Source organism: Danio aesculapii, chromosome 9, assembly GCF_903798145.1.
Source record: "Danio aesculapii chromosome 9, fDanAes4.1, whole genome shotgun sequence".
NCBI classification, from domain to species: Eukaryota; Metazoa; Chordata; class Actinopteri; order Cypriniformes; family Danionidae; genus Danio; species Danio aesculapii.
The window spans coordinates 31195476-31214218 of record NC_079443.1 but is presented as its reverse complement, the minus strand read 5'-3'; the positions used below and the strand labels follow the sequence as shown (position 1 = coordinate 31214218).

The following is an 18743-nucleotide window of genomic DNA, read 5'->3' as shown; positions in this document are numbered from 1 at the left end:
CGGTTATATTCGCAATCAACCCATCACAGACAAACACACTAAACTTTTAAAGATCAAATCCTTTCAGCAAAACTGTCCTAAACATAAACCCAGCCTTGTCTCAGGACGACATCTGAAGGACTTTTTTGATCCTCTTCAACCTGTTGACTGCTAGACATGCATTCCACGAACAAATGACCAAAGCGCTCCTCAGTTCAGTCTCAAAGTCTTTATTCACCTCCTGAAAACAATGTTACAGTTTATACAGAAACGACAGGCTTGACTTTACAGGGCCAGTCAGGGGTTAGTAAAAACCAGGACATTTGGAGAAAACAAAAGTCAAGAAAATGAGTAAAGAAAACTAACAAATATCACTTTGATTATGATCATCTTCTAGTGTTTAAACAGACGCGTGGTTTATGACGAAACACAAATGAGGAGACCGGTGATAAAATTCAATTCTCTCTTACTCTCTCTCACACACACACACACACACACACACACACACACACACACAGACACCGTTTGGTCTCCCATGTGTGCAAACACACACATGCACTCATCTCACAAGCTCATTCACTCATATACACACACACACACACTCGAAGCACAAACGAACACAAACACAATATTAGGATGTCAAACACAGATTTGGGGGAGGGGGTTGATGTGTTGGAGACAGAGGGAAGATATAGTGAGGTGCTGCGGTGATGTTAAAGGGCTTTTACCGATAGCCAGGACCTGGTTGGGTGTAGCCCTGGCCGTAAGGCGGGCGGTTTCGGGCATAGGGATTGGCACCCCCGGGTGGAGGGGTGGCACCTGGTGGTGGGGTGTATCCGGGACGGGGCTGGTAACCGGCTGTGGCCTGCGAGGTTGGAGGCAGGCTGTAGTTTGCGGGTTGCTGAGAGGCCTGGGATGTGTAGTTTTGAGGCGGGAAGGCTCCGGGTGGATACTGAGCAGGTGCTTGGGGAGCAGGAGGCTGTGATTGGCCAGAAAAGCCAGGGGCGGAGCCAGGAGCGCCAGCAGCCTGAGAAGTAGGGGTGGGGTAATTCTGAAACTGCTGTTGAGGAGGCGGAGCCTGAGGAACACCAGATTGAGGAGTATAACCAGCTGGAAAACAGATGAAAATGCATGTAGATCAATTAATAACATCAATTGTGTTTGTAATATATAAACAGAAGAAAGTTATAAATATTCAATTAAATATTTGTTTTTTAAATGCAAAAATATTCTCCAACAGGGATTTTCAGAGAGCTGGAGCCCACTAGAGGCCCTAAAATATTTAAAGGTGGTCTTCATGATGATGTTTAATGATTAAAGGCGCAATATGTTTGACACCCAGTGGTTAAAGTAGGTATTGCACTCCTGAATCAAAACACACAAGTACAGGTTGCCAGATTGACGTGAGCATGACTGACTATTGAGCCTAAAGGCTGATTTAAATCGTGTTCTATATAAAGGCAACAACACGTGGAAGAAGGAATATTTTCATATTAAAAGCTGTTTTTGTCCTAACCAATACCTGGAATTTATATTTTAGAAATGGTTTCTATTTTTTGCAGCTGAACAACAGAAAACTTGATGACATGATCACCTCAGGAACACTCCATGTGCTTTAATGCGAGTTTTACATGACATTTATTGCCATATACTGAAACAGCAGCAGATAGTTCACCCCAGACCTTGAACATAAAATAAACCGTTTGAAATTGAACTTTAGATCTGTGACTGAAAACCAACACATATCAGTGATTCAGCATCTACATTTAAAGAGGTTTAATATGTATTAATCAGATTATAAACCTTACCATTTTGTGAGTGAGTGCATATTCTGTGCTTATGAATGGCTGTATTTAAGCTTCTGTCGTTTTTCTTATGGTGCAAACTGCCAAATTGCTTAAAACAACTGGAACTGAATTTGCGGTGTCATTTTGGAGTCTGCTACTGTCCACCGGAGGTCACATTTCAGTCACTGACACACGCTTTAAAAGCCTTTCTGCATGAATGAATTGAACACACGATTTTTCAATAAGGCAACACAGGGTGCTAAAATATAATTGGCAGAAGTGGCATTGGTTAAAACAACCAAAACAAATACAGACATTCCGGCACGTGATGCACATTATCAAAGCAGAATGTCTGACTTAAGCATTGTTTTTCAGATAAACAAGAATGTTTACTTAGCATGTTTTTTTTTTAATGTCTGCAAATATATTATGGTATTTTAATGCTTTAGAAGAGTCAAAAACGTACATACAGCACCTTTAAGTATTGCGATATTGGGTGAATTAGCTACAAATCCCATTGTGTCATATTCTGAAAAACTGATTCTCCTGGATACAATCCTGGATATGTATGTGGAAGATTAAATTTGTAAATGTTAAAAACATGTCGAAATGATATAATAAAAACAATAAATGCTACATACATAACATTTACATCCATTTCTATCATACATTTATATTTTAGCCAAGTTTTTCTTTTCTTTCAGTAAATAGAGTAACATTTTTGTGGCCAATAGACTTGTATTTATTTATGTATTTTATTAATGTTTCAATTGTTTTCAATAAATTGAGTTTATCAAATTAAGTCAGTAAAATGCTCAGTAGCAGCATCTTAAGGCATCAATAACAAGTATTTTGAAGAATTACCAGGGTACTGCATGCCATACTGCTGCTGTGGTCCAGCTGGTGGAGGATATCCACCTGGAGCCTGATACTGCTGATACATCTGACCTGCTCAAACACACAAAACATCACAGTTAGCTTCATGTTTTTAACAGAGGGGATTCCTATAAAAATCCAGAACATCAGCAAACAGCTTGCAGATCCTAGTGAGGATATCCCACTGCTACTTGGTTTCATCATCAAACGTTTGAGAAATATCTGGGACACCGGAGGGCCATAAATATTAGGAACCGATCTCTCTCACTCTGTGTCGGAATATATTTTAATGTGGGACATCTGGCACGTTACTCAGGAATATCAACAAACAATGAGCCAATACAGAAAAACTGATTAGAAACATGCTAACAGGAAAGCCACATGAAACAGAGCAGTAGATGGATGATCCAAACGCTGGCAGTCGGTGACAGACTGACCATCTGTGCAGTGCTCAGCTTCTGACTCGAGGTGAGGACAGACGCAATATACATGCTTTACTTGCACTCCAAATTAAATAGCATTATCAAAATAATATTTTTAAAGCCTTTAAACAGCAAGAGAATCTGTTCACGATGTGCAAGACCTTCACGTAGCCACTGTTATCGCTAACCATTAGTGTCATGTCACGATTACCAGCTGCAGGGTAATCCAGGGTACATTTTCTGACTGTTAATATTTACATTTAAAAATTCTGATTATCATTAAATAAATTGACTATTGTGATTTTGAAAACTGAAGATAAATTCTGTAAGAGCTGGAATACTTCAAGCTGACCTCAACTAGCACCATGAAACCCAACAGTGTTGTTACCTCAAGTTGGATCGTGTCTGGACCAAAAAGCTGCATGTGAACACACCAAACAGACGAAAGCTGACTGAAATGAAACCAATGAAAGAGGATGTGTCTTTTTGGTCGACAGGGGGCAGTAGTCCGTTTTCTCATTCAAATATATGTCTGATAAGCGAATAATCCATATCGTTTGTTATTTTTGAAAAATGTGGGAAATTACAGCCAGCCTTTTTGTGACTATTCCTGGCTTCAATTGTTTACTTAAGTCACTTCACTAGGTCACACTCGTGCTCTGATTCGTTGCTGAATAACCAATTCAGCTTATAGCCGACACAAATTCTACATGCTGAATCAGGACAAGAAGCTCTGATGTTTTCTCGGCGAGAGGTGATGTGTGGAAAACACCAAACCAACTAGCCTGACAGATGAAGCCCAAAGGCCAAATGTTGGCTTGGTGTGTACTGGCTAATCAGAAAAGGTGGCAATGTAAATGCATGTATACATAGACTGTTAATAAATATAATATTTATACACTTACTGGCCACTTTATTAGGTACAGGTTTATTAGGTTGAATGGGGAATAAAAGTGATTTAAGTGACTTTGAACATGGCATGGTTGTGAGCAGCAGTTCTGTGGGTGCAAATGCCTTGTTGATGCCAGAGGAGAATGGCCAGACTGGTTCCAGCTGATAGAAAGGCAACAGTAACTCAAATAACCACTCGTTACAACCAGACGTATGCAGAGGAGCATCTCTGAACGTACAACACGTCCAACCTTGAGGCGGGTGGGCGACAGCAGCAGAAAAGCACACTAGGTGCCACTCCTGTCAGCTAAGAACTGGAAACTGAGGCTAAAATTAGCAGAGGCTCACCAAAATTGCACAAGAGAAGATTGGAAAAACGTTTCCTGGTCTGGTGAGTCTTGATTTCTGCTGCGACATTCGTATGGCAGGCTCTGAATTTGGCATCAAAAACATGAAAGCATGAATGCACCCTGCCTTTTATCAATCGTTCAGGCTGCTGGTGGTGGTGTAATGATGTGAAGGACATTTTCTTTCTGCACTTTGGGGCTATTAGTACCAGCTGAGCATTGTGTCAATGTCACAGCCTACCCGAGTATTGTTGCTGACTAAGTCCATCCCTTTATGACCACAGTGGATCCATTTTCTAATGGCTACTTCCAACAAGATAACGCGCCATATCATAAAGCACGAATCATCTCAGACTGGTTTCTTGAACATGACAATGAGTTCACTGTACTCAAATGGCCTCCACAGTCATCGGAACCCAAAGGTGCTTAACTGGATTGAGATGTGGAGGAACGCGAGATTCACATCATGGACGTGCAGCCTACAAATCTGCAGCAGCTGCGTGATGCTATCATGTCAATTTGGACCAAAATCTCTGAGGAATATATCCAGTACCTTGTTGAATCTATACCATGAAGGATTAAGACAAAAGGTTGTCCAACCGGGTACTAGTAAGGTCTACCTAATAAATTGACTGGCGAGTGTGTGTGTGTGTGTGTGTGTGTGTGTGTGTGTGTGTGTGTGTGTGTGTGTGTGTGTGTGTGTGTGTGTGTGTGTGTGTATATATATATATATATATATATAGTTGAAGTATGTTGTACTTTTATTTAAAGTGTGTGCTGCACACTATTGAGAATAATAAGCTTGACTTGATCAAAAATTAAATAGCAAATTTTCGTCAAATCACACAGCCCGTTTTGACTTTTATAAATCAGTTTTGTGAAAAAACAATGTAAACATGGATCCATGTGAGGTAGCTTTCTAAGTGCAGGTAAAACAAAAAAATACCTTAAATAAGAAAATCAAATGTACCTATAAAAACACAAAAAAACTAAAAATGTAAACTAAATTCTACAAACATAAGCTAACAAATAAAAAATGCAAGGATTCATGTTTATGTCGTTTAGCACAAAATTGTATAAAGCTGCAAATGTTATTTCAAGAGTTCCCACTTAGATATGCTTAGCATTAATAGCAGGTTTGGCATGCTGTCCCAGGAGAGAAGCCTGAGCTCGGAGATACTTGAGCCCAAGGCTCAAGCCCGGTCAAGCATATAAGCAGATAAGGGGATCCGAGATCAGGTAGGAGCTCCCCTTAGAAAAGAGAAGAAAAGGAGGAGATGGGGTGGAAGGGGGGATTCTTCCAAAACAAACAAAGCAGTAGGGGGAAAATGATCCATTTATTGTAAGCTTGGATCACTCTGATTGGATTATTACTGATTTCAGATGAGCAGCCAGTCATGCTCAATCATATAATGTGCTCCTCTTGAAATTAGTTTATGAAACTTCACTTGTTGTTTGTTCATTTTTAGAACAAAAAAATGGTGGAATGCTATAAGTGTGTGTGATTTTTAAAACATTTTCAGTTCATTAACAAAACTGTGATCATTTTGGTCAATATAATCGTTACATCTCTACTAGACATCACGATTCACTTGCACAAAGCACACAAACAGATTATCCAAAGTTCATAAATGTTTGTGTGTGTCGCACCAGGAAACTAATGAGAAAAGGCTGTGTTTTGTGTGTTAGTGCAGTGGATGATGGGAACAATAAAGCAGAGAAAAGCATCACAGATTCATAACTCTATGCATCCATGGCAACCATCCGCACAATCTGCCAAATCCAGAAGAGCTCTGCACAGTTTCTCATGTGGAAGAACATCTTTGGACAGGGGAAGCGGACGGGTGGAGAATAACATAACGCTCTTTGAATTCTGGTGTATTTTTCTTCCTCTGGACCCCTTCCCAAGAGCCTCAGTCTGAGGACAACATCTGTATGCTGCTTTTTATGGTGCAAACAAATAGGTTTTGTGTGCATCTGTATATGAGTGTGAGAGAACATGTGTAAGTACAGGTGTGTGACCTTATAGCCAAAGCAGCATGTTCTGCCAAATAGAGACGGGCCGGCATTTCTCAAGCGAAACTGGACTGATGTGGATGTTTTTTGGACAGGGAATGAAGGAGATAATCCAATGGCCAAACGGAGAGCAACATCTTGATCTGAATCTACTACAAAGACTTCTGCGCCATATGATTCCTTGTTCATCTTTCATTCGCTGGACTCTTTTCCATGAGCATCAGAAGAGGAACATCTGCTATAGGGATGTGCTAAACAACATTCTCAAAATCGCCTGGCTGTTCTTCAAGCAACAGTTTTTCCAAAAATTTACATTTCTTAATTATTTACTTAAACTCAGCACAACCACGATGCAAATGACTTTCTATCTCAAGCTACAAGCTAAAATGAAATAGTAATTTTGGAGGAAAACTTTTTTTTTTTTCCTCCATCTAATGAAAGCGAATTAATTCTACTGTACTGCTTTTCGATTGTCTTACCTATTTAAGCATGGAAGACAGACTTTGCTTTACTTTTGTGCTTCAGTCTTCATGCAATATGGGTATTTTAAAAACACAGTGCTTTTAAAGTTTCATTGTCTGTCTCAGGTTTCAATGCAAAAATGCATTCTGTGAAAACATCTGATTAGGATGGCAAAATGTTGAGGTCCTTCATAGAGGACATGACAAATACAAGTTAAGCAGTCATGTGAGTTGAATCGTTATTTTATCTTTCATTAGTCTCAGTGTTCAATTGTAACATTTAATAATGCTTGTATTTAAAAATGCACTTTATTAATAAAAAAAAATTGTGAAAATACAATGAATTTAATGTAACCAATAAAAAAATGGGGGGAAATGACCAGTTCTTCCTAATTGGCATACATCACACGAAAGTCAGGAACTAAACAAGAGATGGACAACGAAAAGCAATTGTAGTTAAAAAAAATATATATATATTTTTTTAAATCTCTGAAGACGACTGATCATTTTGCTAGAGGAATCCCATATTTATGTGTCATGTTGATTAGATTTGAAGCTACTCAAATATGGATTGTCAAAAACGGTCAACATTGAACCACGTTCAATTCTGAAGATTTTCTACAAACCCTGACTTTCAATTCCTAGAAAGAATGCATTTTTAAAAGAGGCTGATTTTAGAAAATGTAAATGTAATATAATGAAGCAGTGTTGGCGACCCTAATGGGCTATATGCACAGCTAGTGTTTTTCAGCCAATGATGAACTTCCGGTGAAAGCTTTATGTGACTATTTTCAATTTCATAAGGCTCCTTTTACAGCATCGATGTTGTAATGTAATTAACATATAATCAGTTAAATAGACTTAAGCATCCATTTGGTTGTTAAAGCGTAAAATGAGACGAAAGAACATTTGAACACAGGCGCTGTCATTAGCCACAGGAATTCCATTGAATATACTGGGGTAAAATTAATTTCCATATTTTTAAAGACATGGTGTGGAAAAATACCATTTAATGCAGTGCTTCTTGTTTGGTCTGATACCCACTTTATATCGTATCTCAGCCAGGCAGTGAAGATCGCTGTTGTTTAAAGAAATCAGACCTTAAACGTGGCTATTTTGTATGCAATAACAATTCCCCAGAAGCCCTGGGGCTGGCTGACTGAATTTAAAAGTCTGTGTACATATACCCCAATAGACAAATTTCTGAGTGGGACTTACAGAGAATATTCTATTCTATTTTATTGTTTTTTTAGCCCTTATTATGATAGGACAGTATAGTAACAGGAAACAAAGTTGGAGAGTGTATGGAATCTGGAAAAGTCCACAAGCCAGAATTAAAAATCAGCACTGACATAGAGAATGAACTACATGCTTTATAGTTCACAAAAAACCTGATTATTTAAAAACAAGAATTTTCATTCCATCTAATCCCATTTCAATTACATCTCATACAAAAAAGCCATGTCCTTGCTACAAGTGAAAAAAAGTTTTACATTTACCATCCATAGTAGTAGAGGGGGGTTGCTGGACCCCTGAGTAAGGTGGGGGGGCCTGTGGAGCCACAGCAGCAGGAGGCGCTGCAGAGGATGAAGAGGCAATACTGTCTGGAGTAGCAGAGCGCTCCTCTGCTGCAGCGGTGGCAGCTACAGCTGGAACTGGAACGCAAGAGAGAAGAAAAATGTGTTTCATTAAAAATCAGGGGTTCCCAGAGCTACAGTATGACTGAGCCACACTAGAAGCTGTTAAAAAATAGCAGATAAAACAGCTGTGACAGAATATCAGATGAAATCTATTTTAAAGCAGCAAGTGGACAAGCCATTACAAAGAATGATCTAAAACGTTCTACAGCAATACTACAGTAGAACAACACAGTTAACAATTCATTTAAATGTGTGATCCTGGACCTCAAAACCATCATAAATGTTTTAAAAATTGAGATTTATATGGAACCTGAAAGCTGTATAAATAAGTTTCCATTAATGTACATGTTGTAAGGATAAGACAATAGTTGGTCAAGTTAAAACTATTTGAAAATCAGGAATCTAAAGGTTCAAAACTCTAAATACCAAGAAAATCACTTTCAAAGTCTAAATAAAGTGCTTAGCAATGCACCTTACACACATTGACTTCTGATACAATGCATATGGAAAGTATTCATAGTGCTTCATTTTTTTCCACATTTTTATGTTATAGCCTTATTCCAAAATAGATTAAATTCATTTATTTCCTCAAAATTCTACACACAGCCTTTGCCATGAAGCTCTAAATTGAGCTCAGGTACATTCTGTTTCCACTGATCATTCTTGAGATGTTTCAGCAGCTTAATTGGAGTTCACCTGTGGTAAATTCAGCTGCTTGGACATGATTTGAAAAGGCATACACCTGTCTATATAAGGTCCCAGGGTTGAATGTGCATGTCAAAGCACAAACCAAGCATGAAGATAAAGGAATTTTGTGTAGACCTCAGATACAGGATTGTCTCGAGGCACAAGGCTGGGGAAGGTTACAGAAAAATGGAGAAAACCAGGCACTGCTCATCACCAGGCTAATACCATCCCTACAGCAAAGCTTGGTGGTGGCAGCATCATGCTGTGGGGATGTTTTTCAGCAGCAGGAACTGGAAGACTAGTCAGGATAGAGGGAAAGATGAATGCAGTAATGTACAGAGACATCCTGAATAAAAACCCGCTTCAGAGTGCTCTTGACCTCAGACTGGGGTGACGGTTCATCTGCAAGCAGGACAATGACCCAAAGTACAACGTCAAATTATCAATGGAGTGGCTTCACAACAACTCGATGAATGTCCTTGAGTGGCCCAGTCAGAGCCCAGACCTAAATCCTATTGAAAATGGCTGTACACCGTCACTTTCCATCCAACCTGATAGAGCTTGAAAGGTACTGCAAAGAGGAATGAGCAAAAATTCCCAGACAGGTGTGCCAAGCTTGTGGCATCATATTTAAAAAGACTTGAGGCTGTAACTGCTGCCAAAAGTGCATCAACAAAGTATTGAGCAAAGGCTGTGAATACTTCTGTACATCTGATTTTTCAGGTTTTTGCAACAATTTGCAACAATTTAAAAAAAATTGTCATTATGGGTTATTGTGTGTACAATTTTGAGGAAATAAATGAATTTAACATTTTGGAATAAGGCTGTAACATAAATAATGTGGAAAAAGTGAAGCGCTATGAATACTTTCCAGATGCACTGTACATTTACAGTAATTCAAGTTTTCATGAAATATTTACTTAATATTCTAATGACGTTTGGCATAAAAACCAAAAATACCCATACAGCATATATATTGTTAAGAAACCACAACTAAGTGCTACTGCTAGTCTGTATGTGTCTGGTACCTGGGGCAGGTTCCTCAGTTAAACCAAATGCAGAAATGACATTCTTGTTGACCTCTTCCTGGTTCTTCAACGGGTCAAAAGCAGACATGCTAGCAGCACTGACAGGAGGAGCATGCTTCATTGTTGAGTCTACCGCCTCATTCACACATTCTGTAAAACAAAGACACAACAAAACAGCTTTAATATCACAAAACTTTACCCATTTAGGCACATTTCCAGATTAGATTTTTGATAAAGTTAACCCAAAATGTAATATGATAAATGTGACTCCATAAATAAAAATTTCAAATGAACAAATGTTGCATTAAAGTTGTGCTCCAAATAACACACTTCATCTTTTGTTTAAAACAGATGTTATCTGGCATGTGAAGACGCATAGACACATATTCCCCCCCAATGAAAGTAAATAGATGTTTACATTTTTATAAAACTAAATGCTTAAATGAGCTAAATGAGCTTTAGGAACAACTTCAGATTAGGCATGGGCCGGTATAAGATTCTGATTGTATGATAACCTTGGATAAAAATATCAGTTTCACGGTATAGTGATTACGGCTCTAAAATAAGTTCTTTTTAAATGACTGGGTAAAAAAACTAAAACCTTTTCCACTTTGAACACAATATATTTTATTTTGAGAAACATTTAGGGTATTTTGGAGCAGTAAACATGTCAGGCTAAATAATTCAAATGAGTGATTGACTTCTGCTGTCTTCATTAGTTTCTAAAACATAGATTTCTTTAAACAGCATTACAATTACAATTTAAAACAGCATCTTTGGATATATTTTCTGCTGGAGATATTGTTTTCCTAAATCTTGTAAAAAAATCTATATAGGAACAGTATAGCAGAAAATGTTGCCGGTTTTAAAACCTTGACTTTTCCAAACTGCGGTATTCCCTGAAAATTTTCCCATGCCTACTTCAGATACGTAGAGAATGGTAAATTACAGTATACAGAATTGGATATGATGAACATGAGAATCACTCTAGAAGAAAGAGTGTGTGTACCAGTTTCTGGGTTGGTGCTTTCTGGGACAGACTCTGAGGGTGGCTCCAGGCTGTCCAGCAGACTGTTGACTTTATTCCTCAAATGGATCAGTTCTCTGCGCAGGTGCTTCACCTGAGATGACTCCAGTGGCCGAGGCTGCCCATTCACTGTAAAAACACAAGCATTATAATTCACAGCACCGTCACACTTTGTCCTAATTAGTAACAATGCGTCCATCCATGTTAGTTTTCACCCTAACCACCAAAATATTTCATCAAGTGCTTCGTTTCCATTTTAATCATGTCTGTTTTTTTTCTTCCAAATCCAGTCATAACAAATTAAACATCAAGCATGTTCTGATGTGTTATTTTATGCAGCTTTTCCCTTTCGGTGAGAACAGAAAAATCACTAAAGCTGGATGCTGGTCCCATTTCGCCTGCTCTGGATGTCAAAGTCAACAAGTGAACAACAACATTAGATTTTTAGATAGTCTGACTACGTCTATATGATGAGGTAATCCTGAGTTTTGGCATTGTGTGAGAACTTGGAATGGTCTTTCTTAAGTCCATATGTGTGAGAGCGGCAGCCGCTTGAACCGTTCCAGACTCTTCACAGATCACACAAGCACAAGCAGCCCCTGGGCGCCAGTCACACGTTTGGGATGCATACACGCACGTGACGTTACACAACCATGAACCAGCACATTTAAACTTTTCAAGTCTTCTTCCCAAAATTCTCTCTGTAACTAGCTGAACCACCCAGCAAAGGGCAGCAGAAGACATGACATCATCTGGCTGGAGCACTGAGGATTTGGACAGTGCAGAAAGCACTCTTGACCAACAGTTATTAGTTTTTCATTTTTATTAGGAAAAGAAAGACGTGGGTTATGAGTTCCTACTTAAATCAGTCCTTTCAATATGAGCTTAACTATTGGCTTTTGTTACACCCACACAGATTGCAGACACTGATTTTGGCTAGACTCGCTAAATAAATCATGATGCAAAATAGTGCAGGAATCAAGCAGCTCAAACTTACAGGCTCGGCAGCATTTGCGATGACACATTTGAAGAATAGTCGCACATGCTGAGAACTGGCACTGACAATGCAGTGCAGATGTACCCATGCGAGCCAAACATTGCCCGAACAGAGAGAGCATGACGTTATTGGGCAAATAACTGGGTCTGATTTTCCTCTATTGGGAATATTTGTGCCACAGCACAGCTCACGTGAATGAGACTTAATAAAGACTAAAAGATCATCCTGAAACTCATGATAGGTTTAATAGAATGTTGTTTCACACATCTACTTTCTTTTGCAGAACACAAAGGGAAATATTTTTAAGAATTCTGTGACCTAAACTCTTTTTTGGGTGAACTATTACTTTAAGCGAGAGCTTTCAAAACATAATTTAACTCAAGGACTCATGGTCTGAATCAGCCAATAAAGGCTTAAGATGTAATTATACACCAAAGATGATAAAACAACACTTTAGTCATTCTAAGCTGGGCAAAATTTAAATAGCCGAAAATTTTAAATCCAGGATTTTTTTCAGGGTTAAAATGTCTTCAGCTCTTTTTAACAAGAAAAGTTTACAAAGGTTATAAATAAATTACTAGATATAGATTTTTACAATAAATAAATAAATATATATATAAACAGTGGTCTGCACATAGGAATACACCCCTCACAAATCTTTTCTAAATTGATATTATCTATAGGATGCTTCACAGTAATATATTTGTGCATATATGGGGTTCCCACCCTTTAATGAACAGCAGATTCAAGGACTTTCAATGCACCATTTATTTTAAATCAAGCACTTTTTAAATTAATAACCCAGCATGTAGCACCATGAAAATCCTTACTATACTTAACATTTCACTTACACTTAATATTTGCATTAAAAAAGTCAAAAAATTGACTGTTTTAAAAAGTCATGTTCAAAGAACTGAAGAATAGTTTCATTCAATGCTGTGATATTCAAATGCTGTTTCTGAAATATTGATAAAATGCGTATATGTCAGTGTTATTGTAAGATTCAAGTTAAAGATTTTTTTATTTAAGAATTTCTGGGTCTTTTTCATTGTGTTCATTTTGTGTGACAATTGAGGACAACTGTTTGAAATCAAATCATAAATTTATTTTAAGCACTTTCAAGGACCTGTGTTTGTTTTTAAGTACTTTCCAGGCCTTGAATCAGTATATCTGAAATTCAAGCACTTACTTTCAAGAAGTGTGGGAATATATATATATATATAAAAGATTAGTCAGCAAAGCCAAAACTGGAAATAATCTAACAAAAAAATGTAAGATCACAGTATAAAAATGTGATTAGTGCACCCAAATTAATTCGAACTGAATAAAATAAAACATGAAATATCAAGAGAAACATTAAAAAAACATCTTATTTTGTTAGTGTTGTGCTCGTATTTTTGTCTGTTGCAATAACTCATTTGAATTCAAATGTATTATCTTTCTATTACTAAATATGTTAGCTGACCAATCACGTATTTTAATGCATAAAACTGTTTAATAAAAGTCTTTTGTTTAAATAAAGCAAAAATGACAGGCCATTTTTTGGGGGAAATAATTTAAAATAATTTTGGGATAAAACATACATTTTCAGAGAGTGAACTCATTTTTGCTGAGCACTGTATATAAAATATAAACACATTACACACAAATTACTTATTTATATACATAGCGCAGGCCTAGAAATCTTACCTCTAACATTAACCTACCTAATATACAGATTGTCCAAAACCATAGAAAATTAAAATACAAACTTTATTAGAGGTTTTAAAAAGTCATCTTGAGACACCCCTAATAATTCCTAGGCCCTGTGTTGTAAACCACCCTTGTTGAAAAACCCACTAGTCATAGGTTTGTTCTTAAAGAACAGGAGTAATACTGTATGTTTTTTAACACTGCATTAAATCGCTTCACAACTATAATGGATGTAAAAAAAAAATTGTACGTTAAACTATTTCTGGCACAACAGGCATTTCGACAATAAAGTCCCATTTAAAGGATCCACCACCTAAATTTTAGGTCCCAATTGCCTCCTAAATGCCTATTTGATCACTGCTGATGAGCTCAAAACGCTAGACATCGACTCACTCTCAGATCACATCTGGTTTTATTGCACCCTCTGCTGGACACCCTCTATAGCTGTTTCCTTGAAAGAGAAAAACGACATCTCCTGGTTGGATGTAATATTACCAAGTTCAACATTTTTAAGATTAAAAGAGCTTAAGTCCGCAATATTACACCACCCATGCTGATGTAGGATTATGTGCTTAACAGAGAGTCCATTTTAACCCAAAGGTTACTGCTCAGCACAAAACTCAGTGTTTTTGGGTCACAAAGATACAAGCTTTATTTTGATATTCTCGTTTTATTCTAGCACATACAATTCTTCTAAAGTGTATTGTGGGCGCCATATGAATGTTGTCCTTATAGTGCTGTACGCCATTTTGATTATTCTTTCAAGGGACAGCATGACACTGGAGCGTTTTTGGAATCTGATCTCACTGCAGGTAAGAAAAACCTACACATGCTCACTGACCTTAACTCTGAGAATGTTTAATATTGATGAGCTCTGTTGTTGTTGAGCCTGTATCAGTGGCCTGTTGTCATTTACAACAGAAAATAAGCCTTAGATTGCAGAAATAAATAACACATTTACAATAATAAATAAACCTACAAAGACTTCATGGAGAGGTTCAACAAACAAAATACAAGCTACACATTTCAGTTCATGAAGCACAAAAACAATGATGAACTGTAAAGCTTTTCTAAATTGTTTTTTTTAAGGTTGGGATTACGTTTTACCCCAATTATGGTCATGTGAAATAACTGGATGTTTGAATCCTGTATATATTATTGAGTGTCGCAATGTTACCTGTGGTGGGAAAATGATAAATACTTGGCTATTTTTGGAGCTGTGGTGTACCTATTAAGATTTTTTTTTTAGCTTTTTGTTTACTGGATGTGCACCCTTGGACTGGTTTTGCTTGAATTCTGTATGTGTAAACAGTTACATCACATTCTTCACAAGCTGTTTCAAGCAAATACCTAGTGAAAACAATCACATTTCTTTTTTTTTATGTTCAAAACACCAGGCTGGTATGCAATTTCATCATATGCCCCTACATTCCACTGTAAGTGTACTACTGTAAACGTTTTTGTATAATCCAATATATTAAGATCTCAGGCATTGCTGGTTTCTTACCAAAAAGAGTGAGCTTCAATATTCTACTGCACTGGATCGCAAAGGACAAATCAGAACTGTCAAAGATGGTGATAAGGTCATCATCTGGAAGAAAAAAAACACAGATTAATGATAAAAAAAAAAGGATGCCAGAGACTGAAAGCACTATTTGCAGTTGAAGATCTAGACTGTGATACTACTGAGGAATTTCCATATGTTTATAGCTCTTACCCTTCATTACTAATAAAGAAATTATTAACTATGTGGATGGTATTCATTTGCTGTATATGTTAAATTGTGACTTTTTGAAGCCCAAATCTGACCTTCATCCTTGTATTTGATGGCGACTTCATCGCTGCTCTGTAGCTGGCCACGAAAAACTCTCTGCATCATCAGCAGGAGCTCGTCGTAGGTTATGTCTTCATTGTGGATGGGGATACGGCGAATATCATCACCCAGCTGAGCTTTGATGATCAGCTTCCCACTCAGGTCCAGCTGTCCATTCATACTGCTGAAAATAAAACTGTATTGTAAATACTACATATAAAAATAATGTGATTCATCAGACCTGTTCTGGTAGCTAAAGAGCACAGTGTTTAATTTAATACATTAATAAATGAGACAGAAAATGACTGAATTAAAAAAACATTATTCCATTACTCAAAATCTTTTGCACATGCAAAAAAAAAGGTTTTAAAATGTTAAGCCCCTTCTTTGACAAGGTTGCCATTAGATTTGATCAAACAAATTACAGCAATATGTATTCAAATATGCTGCCAATATGTAATTCTTGCTAAAACAGTATGGTTTATCCAAAGTAATACAGTAGCAAATGGGATATACACTAAACTGCTTAAATCTAACTCAATAAAACACTCAAATATGGCTGAAAATATTACAAAAACAATAAAAAAGGTTTAAAATGTACTTTGACACGGCTGTACCAGAGTAAGGCAAGGCAAGTTTATTTATATAGCCCATTTCACACACAACGGTAATTCAAAGTGCCTTACATAAACAGGAATAAAACAGACAAGTAAAATAAAAAAAAAACAAAGAACAAAATGATTAAAACAGATAAAAACAGATTACAATGTGCTAAAACAGGTTATAAAAGAATGAAAAAGAAAAGACATAATAGTGCGATCTGTCGGACGTAGCACAGTGCTCATAAGGAAGATCTAGCAAATTTTATTACAGGACATATACTATTACTAGTACAATTAAGTGGTTTATCAAAGACAGAGGTCATTTATCACTATATAATGCATCACATGCACATCAGACGTCATCTGATAGTACATCATCAAGCTGAAACCAAACACACCATCAGCACTGCAGCTTTGAAATGAACGTCTTCATACACAAACTCCTAAAACCTCTAAGACGGCACACTCAATATGTTCCTCTAACAGAAGCACACATTTCCACTCGCAACACAACAGTTTACCATGAAATCCGAGAGGAGTAACCCAATGAGTGTCTGCACTCACCACTGACTCTCATGCTTTTGTTATGGATATAAAAACGTTGTCGTACTCCAAAACCCACAGCCATATGACTCACATATTAGGTTTTATCTGAACAAGTGCTACTGTACAGATACATTAGATTACCGGGACATACTACAACTTCCTAAAAGTCTAAGGGTCACGAGATAGAAGATGATTTGGCACATGTTGAGGCCCATGAATCTTTCCTAACACAGACTTTGGCCTAAGAGAAAAACGGTAAACATTTTAAGATTTAGATTTCATTTGAAATTATTTGATCAACCAAAGCAATCTTATCAGCACAGTGACTCTCTGACTTATCATTCAGATGCAATGTTCACAGCAGCATGTGGACAGACCTGTATTTAACTCACATTGTATTCAGTGATAACTGCGACTGAAACTCATAATTCTGCCTGCTGGATTAGGACAAATGCCAAACAACTGGCTGCTTGGCAAACTGTTATTTAAAGGCTGATTTATTCAGGTCTGGATGTCTTAAAGACATGGCATTAGCTGTTATAACATTTTGTACGATTTTGTCATGATAAGGGGGTTTCTCATGGGTGGACACGTTAAACAGGGCAGACAACAGATGACAAAAACAGCGTCACATTAGCTATTTCAGTGAATATGTAAGGTTATTAAAGCATGAGTTTTTTGTTTTTGATAATTTCCCACATCAGGCCATTTCCCATCATCGCAGCGGGGTGACGTTTAAAAGACTTGCCAAAGCGTGATCCATTTAAAACATCCCATCAGGCCTCATTCACCTGATGATGCAGCAACTTCCTGCCAAATAAAGGTCTGAGGGTAACAATTCTCCCGGCGTCAAAGAAAACTAAAATCTCAAATATATTGTCACAACTACTACTTCCATGGTTTGCGTACGACTTTTTAACTACGCCATACTGTGGTTTAAAACGCTGAACAAAACGTCTTTCTTGTTTTTAGCTTGCCCTAGTTTCACACAGGCTAAGCTAAGCTAATGCTAGTTTGCTTGACAACCGGCAAAATACTAGTGGTTCACTTCCAGAGGTGCCCTAAAAACCTCTAAAGTGATTGTATAAGAATATGTAAATGTTCATACGAGAAGCCTGGGTCCGTACCTGGTGTTTTGGACGTGTCAATCCCAGCAGTAGCCTGTGTGTCCTGGACTTCTGCTGAACGATGCCTGACTGACTGATCGGAAACGCCTCACAGCGACCTGTACGTGGCAAAACCACAAACGCGCATGCGCGCTATCCAGACACTGCTTGTCTTGTAAATTTAATTACTACCGATGAGATGGTCTGTATGCTGAATTAATTTTATTTTATTATTGAATTTTTATTACTAAAACAAAATAACATAAATGCATTTCGCACTAGATCTATTTGTTCAGTTCAATACAACTGGATAAAGTTGAACTGATTTATAATTCAATATAATTAAATAGATTCAAATAGCAGTAGTTTTATGAATGGGTCAAACAAAAATATTATTTGTAAAAAGAAAATGTCTTATTATATTTAATATTTAATACATTTATTATATATTTATTAGTTAATTTATTTGATCTAATAAGGTTAGGCATGGGATGATAACCGTTTTCCAGGTATACCGCAGTTTATTAGTCAAGGTTTAAAACCGCCCAGATTTTTTGTTATACCGTTCCTATGGGATATAAAAGATTTTTAAATTAAGATTTTTAAGCTTTATACAGTCAGAATCTTACAAGGCCCATACTTGCATATTACGTTTTAAAAATTATTTTCTCCTCATTACAATACTATTTTTATTTGTACATCTTTCTACCCAAAATTATTGTTTTAAGTTAATATATATATATATATATATATATATATATATATATATATATATATATATATATATATATATATATATATATATATATATATATATATATATATG

At 37.0% G+C, this 18743-nt stretch overlaps 1 protein-coding gene across 2 annotated transcripts; it reads right to left on the bottom strand.

Moving 5' to 3' along the window:
- Positions 1-193: 193 nt before the first annotated feature.
- tfg (trafficking from ER to golgi regulator) lies at positions 194-18047 on the bottom strand. Of its 2 annotated transcripts, none has more exons than XM_056465418.1 (8): positions 17939-18047; positions 15660-15847; positions 15358-15441; positions 11144-11290; positions 10135-10284; positions 8279-8434; positions 2631-2714; positions 194-1089 (listed from the first exon to the last, which is right to left on the bottom strand). In XM_056465418.1, exons 2-8 carry the CDS (start codon positions 15841-15843, stop codon positions 704-706), a joined length of 1191 nt encoding a protein of 396 aa, XP_056321393.1. In that variant the 5' UTR covers positions 15844-15847; positions 17939-18047; the 3' UTR covers positions 194-703. The 2 variants fall into 2 exon arrangements, with proteins under 2 accessions (XP_056321393.1, XP_056321394.1); XM_056465419.1 differs by having other exon boundaries at positions 15660-15844; positions 17939-18038.
- Between the last annotated feature and the right edge of the window lie 696 nt (positions 18048-18743).